The sequence below is a fragment of the Typopeltis vanoorti genome, chromosome 11, assembly GCF_054136105.1.
Source record: "Typopeltis vanoorti isolate ZY-2024b chromosome 11, IOZ_Tvanoo_1.0, whole genome shotgun sequence".
NCBI lineage: Eukaryota > Metazoa > Arthropoda > Arachnida > Uropygi > Thelyphonidae > Typopeltis > Typopeltis vanoorti.
In genome coordinates this window covers 6,233,398-6,246,956 of record NC_143559.1, presented here as the reverse complement: position 1 = coordinate 6,246,956, position 13,559 = coordinate 6,233,398, and the positions used below count along the sequence as shown (strand labels likewise).

At 36.5% G+C, this 13,559-nt stretch overlaps 1 protein-coding gene across 4 annotated transcripts in view; it reads left to right on the top strand.

Annotated features, from left to right (window-relative positions):
• Positions 1-10,538, top strand: part of Tsp97E (Tetraspanin 97E) — a 223,328-nt gene extending 212,790 nt beyond the window's left edge. For all 4 annotated transcript variants that reach the window (XM_090400031.1, XM_090400028.1, XM_090400030.1 and 1 more), the window contains one exon: positions 10,411-10,538. In XM_090400031.1, coding sequence (XP_090256157.1) covers positions 10,411-10,416 — 6 coding nt within the window. In that variant the 3' untranslated portion in view covers positions 10,417-10,538. The remainder of the gene's footprint in view (positions 1-10,410) is intronic.
• The last annotated feature ends 3,021 nt before the right edge of the window (positions 10,539-13,559 follow it).

Below are 13,559 nucleotides of genomic sequence, written 5' to 3'. Positions count from 1 at the left end.
ACCTAAGGTAAAGAGGGTTAATCAGATAGGAGTTAGATGGATGAATAATATCATTAAGCATGAGCTGCAGAAGAAGAAAAAACTGTGCAGGGTGTATAAGGGGAAAGGTGACCAGCACGGCAGGGAAAGCAAAATCAGATTACAAGAATAATTTAGCCAAACAGACCAAAGGAAATCCCAGAGAGTTCTTATGTTATGTGGCAAGGAGGAAGAATGACTATGGAACATTAACCTTAATGAGTAATGGTGGTTACAAAATAACAGAAGCAGATAAAATAGTTGAGTTACTGAGTGATACTTTGCAAGAGAATATCATCCAAATGAGGTTCTTGATTTAACATATGTGACACACAAATGAGAGACTAGAGGTGGATGAATTGGAGGTTTTTAGGATATTGCAGAATCTCAATATAAATATAACTGTGGGATTAGATGAATTATTAGCTAGATTTTACAAAAATGTGTAAGGGATCTGTCATTTCCTCTGACTAGGCTATTTAATATAAGCTCAAATCTTGCAGAATACCAAGGGAGTGGAAAGAGGGCAAAAAATTCCCCTTACATAAAGGAGGTTTTAAAACTGCAGTAGCAAATTATAGGCCAATTAGTATCCAGTCATGGTGCTAAAATTACTGGAAAAATTGGTCAGAAGGAGAATTCAAGAATAGGCAGATAAAAATATGATACTGTATGAGGGGCAATGTGGCTTTGTAAAGAGTAGATCATGATCTAGTAATTTACTGACTTTTTATAATAGAGTAACAGCTGAGCTGGATAAAGGAAATAGCTACACAATGATTCTGCTGGATTTCGCAAAGGCATTTGAATAAATACTACATGGAACTCTGTACGTAAATTAGAACAAAGGAGCACGGATATGACCCTGGTTAAGTGGATAAGAGAGTTGTTGCTGGACAGATATCAAAAAGTGGTATATGGAGATGCAGAAGCAAGGCAAAAACAGGTGACTTGTGGTGTGGCAAGGTTCAGTGCTGGAACCATTGCAGTTAAATTTGTACATAAATGATATATTAAATAATATGAAAGGAAATATTCAGTTATTTGCTGATGATGTAGAATTAGGGAGAGTAATATAAATTATAGATGCCAAGAAATTATATTCTTGGTTTCATCCTTTATCCAAGTGTAAACGAAATGTGAGCATAAAGTTACTTCCTGACCAGGAAACTTGTATATAGAGGTTAATGACTTCACATCAGTTGCCTTAGTATACCATAATGCAATGCACATATTCTTACAGACATGTAAAATGTTTTGCATTATGGGAAGGGCCACTATCTAGACCTTTATTCAGGTCTCAGTGGGAGACAGACCCAGAAGTAATACCAAAGTTGAAGTAAAGGTAGAAGTCATATTTTCATACAAATCTTGCCAAAAGGTGTCACACCTTATCACTAAAATATTCTGGAATAGAGATAGCCGTTGAAAGTTTTTCCGTTTGGTTATATTATAAGCCACATATCCTACAGACATGTATAATGCTATGCATTGTGGGAAGGACCACAACCCTGACTGGTTTCACTATATACATGAGAAGACGTCTCCAAAAACTCAGACGATTCCTCAGATCACTCTAAACTCAAGAAGTGCAAATGACCTGAAGGATCATTTTAGTCAGCTGTGGTCACACCCTGCCACGGAGAGGAATCCTCAGCGATGCCCTGCCCAATGGCAGGCTCATCCCCACCACCAAGCAGAGCCATGCATATCTTAGTGCAGCAACCACTTCAACACTAAAGTGCATCAATAGGAACCAGACCCTGAAGGGATACCATACTAACGTTAAAGTAATACATAAGTCATATAAATCATACTAAAACACTCTGGATTAGAAACAAATGTTGAAAGTTTTTCCACTTGGTTATATTATAAAATAAAGATGCCAAGAAATTATATTCCCAGTTTCATCCTTTATCCAGGCATAAGCAAAAAAAAGTTTGTGCATGAAATAACTTTCTGACTGGGCAACATGTATATAGAGGCTAATGACTTAACATCAATTCCCTTAGTATCCCATGTTTGCCGGCAAAGGTTGGTCGATTGGTAGTGCCTCTGCTACTAATGGCTCAGTTAAGTAAGTTTGAGCGCGGTTAGTAGTTGGAAGGGGACCAATCGTTCGATGCTGTTGGCACACTCTCCCTCGATGAGTCTTTGGACTCCCTGGAGGTGTCAAATAATAATAATAATAATATTTCCATATACAAGTAGCCAAAAGGTATCACACCTTCTTACTAAAATACTCTGGATTAGAGACAAATGCTGAAAGTTTTTCCACTTGGTTATATTACTTTAACTAATGTTAAAGTAATACATGTCATATTTCCATATACAAGTAGCCAAAAGGTGTCACACCTTATTACTAAAATACTTCTGGATTAGAGACAAATGTTGAAAGTTTTTCCACTTGGTTATATTATAAAATAAAGATGCCAAGAAATTATATTCCCACTTTCATCCTTTATCCAGGCATAAGCAAACAAAGTTTGTGCATGAAATAACTTTCTGACTGGGCAACATGTATATAGAGGCTAATGACTAACATCCATTGCCTTAGTATCCCATAATGCAACGCATACATATCCTTACAGACACGTGCATTATGGCCACTACCCAGACCGGTTTCGGCCTTTATTGAGGTCTCATCAGTGAAAGCTTTCCTGATTATTTCAGTAATAAGGTGTAACACCTTTTGGCTACTTGTATATGGATATATGACTTCTGCATTAATTCAACCTTGGTATCACTTCTGGTTCTGGCTCCCACTGATGAAACTTCAAAAAGCTATGGAGGCTGCCTTTCTATAAGGTCTTGATACCCCCCCCCCCCACATCTTGATTACTGTACTCATTTGTTTTTTGCAGATGAGGAAGCAATGGAGAAGATTCAGAGGCAAGCGACCCAGGTGGTGAGTGGTCTAAGAAATGTTCCTTATGAGGATAGATATGAGGGTGTATGGATTGCAGGCGTTGGTTGATAGCAGAAAAAGAGGGGATATGATAAAAACATTTTAAGTTGCTTAAAGTTTTTATAATATTGATGCATGCAAAATGTTTCAGGACTTGACTAGATGAACCCCAGAACAAGGGTTCATCCCTTGAAGTTGAATAAAGTGTGGTTAATAGGTGTGCAAGGACTAGATTTTTTGGGTGGAGAGTTGTGAATGAGTGAAATGGGTTGACAGAATCAGTCATGAGTACTTTGTCTGTTAATAGCTTCAAGGAGAGGTACAACAGTTGTGTGGATAGTTTGGGTTCCCCTCAATGAGTTTTCAGGCTTCATGGAGGTACCCGTACAATAATAATAATAACTTATCCTCTCTTCTTCTATTCACATAGTTATCTAACTTAAATTCCCTCAATCTCTCCTTGTATCTGACATTCCATTGACCTGACACTAACTTACTAAACTTTCTCTGCACCTTCTCAAATACATTCTGATACCTCTGTACACTAGGCAACCTAATATGTGAAGAGTAGTCCATATGTGGCCTGTTCCAAGCCTTATACAGAGAAACCATAACCTTTTTGCCTCTATACATCAATATCCTCCTCATTACGGCCATAATATATTGAGATGTTGTTACAATTTTAGCAGTATGACCTCCTAAACTACAAGTCTCTGTCCGTCATCACTCCCAGATCTCTGATCTCCTCCACCTCCTTCACAGTTTCTCCATTAATTGTATACTCTGCATCATAACCTTGCCTACCAAATTCAAAACCTTCCACTTTGTTACATTAAACTGAAGGCTCCAATTATTTGCCCACTAACACAATCTATTCAGATCCTCCTGCAAAGCCATAACATCTGTGCTACTTATCATAGCCATTCCCAACTTGACATAATCTGTGAACAGCTGCACATCTCCAGTTAAGCCAGTCCCAATGTCATTAACATACAAGTTAAACAATAATTGGTCAAAAACAAATCTTTGTGGCACTCCACTAATGAGCTTCCTCTTTTGGGATATCACTCCTCCATATACAACTTATCGATACCTGTCTGACAGGTATCAGCAGATATCATGAGACCTGAATGCCCAGTTCACAACCTGGAAAATTATAGTATATGTTTTATGTACTACACTATATGCTACACTACGCTATAGTGCATAAAACATATACTATAATGTAGCAGAAACTGCCTAATGGCCTTGACATAGTGATACTACAAAATATTGTGCACCAATATCATATAAGGCAAAGTATGGATGACCTCAGCTCTGGTCATAGCCCAGTTTTACTCCATCTGGGCTTACAACACAAAAATACTGGGATATTTTTCTCGCTGGGATAGACTGAGATACATATTGGGATCAGTGGCGTATTTAGGTATAGGCCCGGACCTAGAGCAGCAAATTTCCAGGCTTTTTCTCATTTTTGTAATTATATTTATATTACGAATATACATTATAAATAGGTTATACATGTAAATCAACATGTTCATTAAATATGGGGGGGGCACTTTCTGCAGGCCTAGGGGCAGGAAATACCTAAATACGCCACTGATTGGGATATGTATCTCAACCATCAACTGAACAAAAGTAATGATTGCTCTTCAAGAATCTGTTCAACCTGTTCCAAACATCGACTCAGTTTTAAACTCGGAAAAGATGATAACATCTACACTAACAGCTGCCACTGCAAATGTGGCAGATTTTAATCTTATCCATGAAAAGAATAGAGGCAGGCAGCAATACCCCAGACACTGGTCCATAGCAGCACTGCTAACTTCTGTAGAAGTTTTATCTAATATTTGTGGAAATTTTTATATATTTATTAAATCATGGTCATCAGTTACACCTTTTGTAAAAATAGACTGCCAGTGGTATCAGATTTCTATACTGAAATCTAAGCACACAAATAAGAGTCTTTGCACCTCTATTTACAAAAACGAAATATTAAGAAACAATATACTATATTCTGAACTTCACTTAAACCACAGAAATTTTTCTTGAAAAATAAAAAGAGATGATTAAAATAAATCGAATTTTATCTGGGTTCAATGTTATGCTAGCTAAAAGGATCATCTGTTTCTCTCAAACTCAGCTGCACTTCCAGTGAAAGTTGAATGAAACAGTTTATTTTTTTTTCATTAGAAACAGTTCATTATCTTAAAAACCACTTTTCTCTTATAAAAATCTTGAAATTCATTGCAGATTTCCTATATAGTCAGATAATGATAATGTTTAGCTGAGCAGAAGAGCAGTAATAATGAATAGCCAGAATGTGTCAGAAGAGAGGATTGGGATATGTCGATGCTTGAAGGTCATTTGAGAATAGAAAGGAGCTGTATGCGTGAGACCTCTTGCATTTGAATGAGGAAGGATGTAGGCATCTGGAGAGATTGCTGTTTTCTGAACGAGTCGATGCATCATAGCAGGGAAACTAGAATTCCCAGAGTGGATGGTAGCAGGGGTAGCTTCTTATGGAAATGGGTGCTTGGGGAAAGGGGGATAACATCAGGTAACACTGAGAATAGAGTCTGGAAGGAATAATGATAGCTATAGAAGCAGTGACATTTTTATGCTTTATGCTAATGCCAGGAGTATCCTGAATAAAGGAGATGAATTGGTGGCGCTGATAGCATCAGCCTGGCCATATACTGGCATTTTTTTGAATTTTGCATAGCATTTGAGGTGCCACATGATAAGCTGATATTTAAGTTGCAGCACATGGGTTTAGATGTTGGTTTAGTCAACTGGATTTAGAATTGGCTGTCTGATAGGTATCAGAGAGTTATATATGGTGGGACAATATCAAGGAAGCGGAAGGTTACAAGTGAGGTTCTACGGGGCTCAGTACTGGGACCTGTGTTGTTCAACCTTTATATTAATGACATTGTCAATTTGTCAATGGATTGCAAGGGGATATTCAGTTGTTTGTGGATGATGTGAAGCCTGGGAAGGATTAGCAGTAACAGTTCAGAGGTGGCAGCCCTGAAAGAGCACTTGAATAAACTAGACAAATGGTCAAATGAATGGTGGGGGGGGGGTTAATTCAGCAAAATGTAAAGTCTTGAAGTTTGGGATATGTTAATTGGAGGCTGCATACGCTACTGGAGGAAGTAGGGGAGACGAGAGATCTGGAAATGGTGATTGATAGAAAACTGAAATTCAGGGAACATATTGCAAAGGTGGTGAAGGTAATCCAGAAGATTACTGCAATACTGAGAACGACGCTGACTTGCAGAGATAAAAGAGTTATTGTTCCATTGTATAAGACCCTGCTCAGACCACACTTAGACTATTGTTCTCAGATTTGGTCTTTAGTATTTGAATAGGATAAATGATCTGTGGAAAGGGTACATAGGCAGATAACAAAGATGGTTTCAGGACTGTACAGTGTTAGTTATGAGGATCAGCTGAGGGAATTTGGACTACAGAGTTTGATAGATAGAAGATGGAGAGGTGATATCATTGAGACTTTTAAACTGTTGAGAGATAGTTATAGTTACAGGGTTGACACTGGGGAGTATCACTTGGTGGAATAGTAGGAAGGAGCGATGACAAGGTGCCATCCCTATATGTTGTTGCAAAAAGAAGCTGTGAGCAAGAGGGTGAGGAGTGGTTTCTTTGCATGGAGGGTAGTTGAACCATGGAATGCATTACCTGAAAGAGTGGTGTGAGAGCAAGAATGGTGAATGTTTTCAAGGAGTGGTATGATAGACTTTGTGTTTCCATGGAGGCCTGAATAATAATAATTTGAAAGTTCACAGTTGGATAATAAGATCTTGATTTTGAACTCTGTCTAGCACTCCTCTTTTAAATGCCTAGTAGTAAGATTCTGGTAAAACATTCTTTATTTTTACTTTCATTTTCAAGATTCAGAATCTTGTTTCTCTTCCTATATGATGGATTCCCAAGGAAAAATTATTAAAAAATTCAGTTTATTCCTTTTATTCCCTTATAGGGAATATGCAAGGTCTTTTTTTAATCTTGTCTAGCTTTTGGGGCAGTTCAATATCTGCCAATAGATATTGAACTGCATGGGCAGTTCAATATCTGCCAGTAGCCAATCAGCAATAGCTTGCCCAAGACTATAATTATAAGTGGCAACCAGTGACATGACTGGCAACTAAGTACTGCTATCCCTTACTGACTAATCCTAACAGGACATGTTCTTGTCTGAAATAATGTGGTTTCTTCTGTTGATTTTCTTGAGTTTACAGGTTGAAAAACTGGAGTTTTTGAGAGAAGAAAACCCTGCTTGCTGTGCCAGAGATTGACTCTCAGGTTTAGAAAGGCTTAGAAAAAGTTTCTACAGTTGAATGACTAGACTTGAACTTGAGTCTATCTTCAGGCAGCCTAGTACAGAGGATGCAAGCACCACTTCTGCTGAGCAACACAGGCCTTAGGCAAAATCATTGAACACTTAAAAAATTAACTCGCTGTATCTGTTCTCAAAAGCAGCTGTTAAATCATTACTATACTAATCGAAACTTCAATATCCAAAAATCATTTTCTTTCTATATGAGAAACTTCATTTATCAATTCCAAAGTGGCTATAAATTTCTTACACAACTCTTATTCCAGTTAGTTTTGTAACATAAAAGCTAAATAACTTTCAAAACATCATTCTTTCTGAAACACTGCTTTTAATGGTACTTTTTCTTAGCGATTCCAAAAATTCTTCTCTATCTCAACATATTTATCTCTCTCTCTCTTTCCCAAAGCTCTATCCAGCTGTTTATAGTCAACCAAATAAGTCTCTTAAACTTTGTATTTTAAACATAGATAAACATTAAACTATAATACTTATTTTGGATGCAGTAAACTACAAGCATATCTACTACAATCTCTTCATAAAATGTTAATCCTGTATGTGAATGTAATATGTAAATAATGCACAGCTGTATACATCTATGTATATAGATATAAACAAGCTCATGCAGTTCTCACAATGTAAATACACTTTTTTTTTATTTATATGGGGTTTCCCATTCCTCAACCCTCCCTTAGGATAGATTGAGCCTTCCTAGTGAGGGATTAAGTATGTATTTTCTGACTGTAAATCTGTGTGTTCACGGGCCTGTTTGCTTGTTCTGAGGGATGAAAAACCCGAGTTTCTTGGTGAAAAAACCCTCTACTTCTGTATGAGACTAGCTAACTAACCGAAAGAGACCAGATAAAGGTTCCTCATGTCATGGACAGGAATCAAACCCAGGTCTTTCTGACCAAAGGGCTTCGTCTATACCGAATGAGCTACAGAGGCTCTTTGTAGCTCATTCGGTATAGACTAACAATTGAAAATGGTAATTTGAAACAGAATATTTAAGTTTACACTAATTTATATAGAAAATTTGTCAAGAGCTTGAGAAGGCTATGAACCAAGTTTGATATGTACTTAAAAACTATTGAAATCAACAATAGGAGACAAAACTGCAGTCCTTAAATACAGAAGACCAGACCCTTTGAAAAATAACGAAAGCTTTATGCACAGACTGTAAACCACTCCCACCAATCTGTGTGTTAAGACTTTAGCTGGGAGAACATCATATTTGAGGTTTAATGAAGTATTGATAGCACTAAGAAAGGATTAAGACTTTTTAATGCTTCCAGTAATGCTTTCATCTCAATCACCGAGACATCTTCAGGGAATGCAACTAACACTTGTAATACACACACAAAGGAGACTAGACTTCAATGTAAGTTTGTCTTTGGGCAGTCTAGTGCAGAGGATGCAAGCACCACTTCTACTTAGATGAAATATTGAAAGCATTAAAATAGTTTTTAATCCTTTCTTAGTGCTGTGTATGTGTATACTCCATTAAGCCTCCAATATGATTCCCACCAATCCATTGTGAATGTGAATTGGTTTACCAGGATAAAGTTGAAGCTTTTTTTTTTTTTTGCTCACAGTCTAGAGAAGCAGTAGTTCATAATATGTCCACATGGATCTGGATGTAATCCATAAAGCATATATCTGAATATACTGTAAACTAAAAGGCACAGTCCACAGAATTACCGTCCAACTGACATTTCCCACTAAGGTGCACGAAATCATCCTCAAACCACCAAGCCAAAATTGGATTTTAAACAAAATCAAGAAAGGTCTCCTGCATGAAGCTGTAATGCACACTGCTGCTATTATATGCAGAATTAAAATATCATTACTTCCCAGCAGGACAGAAAGTAGGGATGTAACCTTAATCTGAAAACTAGGAAAAACAGGACAATTCCCTGAAAAATATCACCCAATGAGCCTTCTCCATAGTAAAAAGTCAAGAGGATAAATAACAATCATAAGATGTCAGAAAGAGACTAAAGCATTAAATCTCACCCCCAACAAGCAATTTGGATTCTGGCAGAATCACCCCACCAAAGAAGTTTTGAGAGTTGTAGAAAGTATACATAGGGATGTTCTTCCTGGATGTTGCAAGACATTCGACAAAATTTTGCATAACAGGTGTCTTTTCAAACTTCTGGAGGCCACATTCAACCTACAACTGGCCAAACGTACCAAATCCCATCTTAGCAATCTCATTCTTTGAATGTAGCTTCAGGGAATTAGATTGTCTGAACGAAAATTATCTTTGCCAAGTATGTGGTTGATCTCATGCACAGTTCCCACCATAACTGTCCTATATGCAGACAATACTTCACTAATGATATGTCCCCCTCTGACCGATTTGCAACTGAAAAAAAATTGCAAAATGCAATCTTGAAACTAGAAGAATAGTTTAGAAAATGGCGAATTTATGTTGGTGTAACAAACAAGAGCTCTGAAGTGTTAGTCAAATACTTAGGGTACAACTAGATAAAGGGCTTTGCTTCATGCGATTCATGTCAGCCATGTCTGCTCAAAAGCAAAGAGGACAGCTATACTCATTACTCAAATGACATAGCAGGCTAAGCAGAAAACTTCAACTACTCCTATACAGGATGCTGATCAGGCCGATCCTGATATATAGTTCACCTGCATGGAATTCAAACATTAAAAAACTACAGATAATAAAAAAAAAAACGTTTATGAATAGCATCCATTGTTCTTAAGAAACACAGCGTCAGCAAGAAGCTAGTATATCCCTGATATGAAAACTTTCCTATGTGAAAGGCAAATATTCTTTGCAAATGCCACCATCCAACTTAACCCATTAATTTGCAAGCATGATCCTGCCAAACACAAAGTCTGAAAACCATACCAAATAGGTAAGTTTTTTAAACACACACACACTGTCAGAAGTCCAAAACGAACAAGCCAAAGTCTCAATAATATCAAGTCCATTGTGGTGTACTACCTGCAGTAGATTACAACAAACAAATAAATGTTCCAAAAAACTGTCAAACAAATATAAAGTATTTAAAATATATATATATATATTTCCAGTAGCTCACAATTGACAAGCCAGGTGCTAAATAATCACTGTTTATCCAACATTTCTTTGCAGATCTGACAAAAGGAATAATGGACCTCATTTCCAATCAGTACATCATCGTAGAACAGTTAACAGCACTTGTCATTTAAAGCCTACTTCCACTAAAATGTATTTAAAATAAAAACAGTTCTAAATCCCTATTTGATTAATTTTTTAAATCAACCTAGTGTTAACGTCTGGCTAAGAAGCCAGACTCGTATCACTGACATCATTCTTCACCACAAGCAACTAAAACGGAAATGGGCTAGACATCTATCCAGAAGAGAAGATGAGTGATGGACCACCATACTAACAAACTGGATTCCAAAAGAAGGGAAATGAGGCTGAGGCATCCTAAAAGAAGGTGAAGTAATGAATTGTCAAATTTTGTTGTGAAAAATTGGTCAATCATTGCCAAGAAAGGTGGAAGGAAACTGGAGGAGCCTTTGTCCAGCAGTGAACAGAAAATGGCTGAAAAGAAGAATTGTTAATGAAAATAACTGCTAAAAAAAAATTAAAAATGAATTTTGTTCCTATGCAATATTTTGCAGTAAAGTAAGATATAAATCTGTTGAATGTTGGCATATGGCATTTTTAACACAGTTACAATTTTAAGCTATAATCTGCACTTGGACTTGCTCAGATCAAATTCAGTAATAATTTGAGCTGTAATGTCTACTAGCTGTTGAAAGCAATAAAACGCATTTCCTTAAAATACAGGAAAACCTTGCTTAATGCGAATTCAATGTGAGTGATTGGATACTATTTCCAGTTTTAAGCAAGTGATTAATCAGTTAATGGGATTTTTTTATGTTGCGCAAAATTTTTTGTTGCAAATCTGAAGCAAGCAGCGGCACCAAGTGCAGCCGCTCGCTTCAGACTCTGTCTTTGAGTCAACTGCTCAGTAGTTGACTCAAAGCTATCATCGCAAGTGCAAGTACAAACTGCGTTCTCTTGCTCAATCACTTTTCCTTCATTTTGCTTTAATTCAGATACCTACAATGCTTTATTATATTCAACCCCTGATATGGAAAAGAGAAAGACAAAAAAAAAAAAGCAGCAGTAATAAAAATAGAAGAAAAGTAATTATGTTAGAGGAAAAGCTGGAAGTCATTAAGATACATGAAAGTGGCACTAGTAATACAATGATTGTGCGAGACCTGGGATACAGTGACTCTACAGCTCAGACCATATTAAATAACAGCAAAGAACAAGGAAAAGTTGCTACTGTTTCTTTAAGAATGCAGATCATCTGAAATAGAAACCATTTAATGATTGAGATGGAATGTCTTCTATTGAGGATTGTAACCAAAAAAGAATACCTCTTAGTATAAGGAATATTCAAGGAAAAGCTCTAAATATTTTTACATCATTGAAAGAGGCCAAATTTCAAGAGGAGTGTGAAAGCTTTACTGTGAGTTCAGAATGGTTTGACCATTTTAAAAATCGAGCTGGACTCCATAACATAAGAAAGCTGGGAAATCTGCTAGTGCTAATAAATATGCGGCCAAGTTTCCTGAAGAATTGCCAAGGATAATTCACGCGGATGATTATGACGATCGTCAAATATTCACCATCAATGAAACTGATCTCTTTTGGAAGAGTATACCAGAAAAAACTTTCCTAGCTAAAACTGAAGCATCTCAACCAGGATACAAAGTATCTAATGATTGTCTTCTGCTTTTATTAGGAGGGAATGCAGAAGGTGAGTTTAAACTGAAGCCTATATTAGTTTATTGTGCACAAAATCCAAGATCATTAAGAGGATATAACCAACAAAAACTGCCAGTAATTTGGAAATCAAATAAGAATGCTTGGGTGACCAAAACTCTTTTTGAGGAGTGATTCCACTGTTATTTTTGTCCTTCGGTTACAGACTACTGTAGGAAAAATAATCTTACCTTTAAACCCCTTTTGTTATTGGATAATGCTCTTGGTCATCCTGAGCTTGCCGATCTTAACGAAAATGTGGATTGTTTTTTTGCCCCAAAATACAACTTCTTTCCTTCAGCCAATGAAACAAGGGGTCATATCATCGAAATCTGCTTACTCCAAAAAGTATACTCCCTTCATAGAACTTTTGCCCAGGCCCTTAAAGTAACAAGTAAAGAGAATACAATTTCTGTACTTGAGTTCCGGAAAAATTACGATATCAAGCAAGCAGTAGAAAATATTAATTTAGCATGGGAGGAAGTCAATGCCAGCAATATGAGAGCCATGTGGCAGAAGGTCTTACCTCACTGCAAATCATTTCATTGGTTTTAATAACCCAGCTAATAACATTATTGAAGAAATCAGTGCAGTTGGAAAAGAACCTGGATTTAATGAAGTAGATAATGAAATTGTGAGAAACTGGCTCGATACCCATTCAGAACAGTTAAGCGAGAATAATCTTCAACTACAGGAACAGTGTGCATATGAAGAAGAAGAAGAAAAGGAGTGCGAACAAGAACAGAATGTTATGACTAAGAAGCAAAAGAACTTGAGCTAGTTTTCAATCACATTGAGCATTCAAAAGAAATTTTGTTTGATGCTGATTCCGATATGGAAGGAAGTCTGCCGAAGTCTTGATAAACCAGTTATCGCAAATTGCATGACAAAATGAAAAAGTCAAGCACTATTCAAACATCTTTACTTAATTTTTTTTAAAAAAAGTAGCTCAATCAAATGTTTAGACATTAAGTAAAAATTTAAGCCACTTATTTTTATTAACTTTGATTTTATCCTCTAATATAGCTTATACTGTATTTTTTTTTTTTCAAATTTATGCTAACTGATGGATGAATTATAATTATGCGAATTGTTTATTGTATTCGCTTAGTGCACATTAATTGATGGATTAATTAATTGCATTAAGCAAGGTTTTCTTGTATATCTGATTTTAAATACATATATTAGACAGACTCCAGAAATCCACTAGCTACTGGCATCTTATCAGAGACAAATGGCATATGAATTTTAGCATCTTTCTATACTTTCAAAATATTATTATGTGGCACCTTCAAGAAGTCTTCAAGACTCGTATGGCAAACAAAACCATATGGCAAACAGTATCTAGCTAAAAACTATTGTTATTAATTACAGTTGATGTGTGTGAGTTGGCAAAGCAGCAATGAAATTCAACCGACCGTGTTAAAACTAAGAAATATATACGTAGTGAATGTTGTTATGGCAGTTTCACA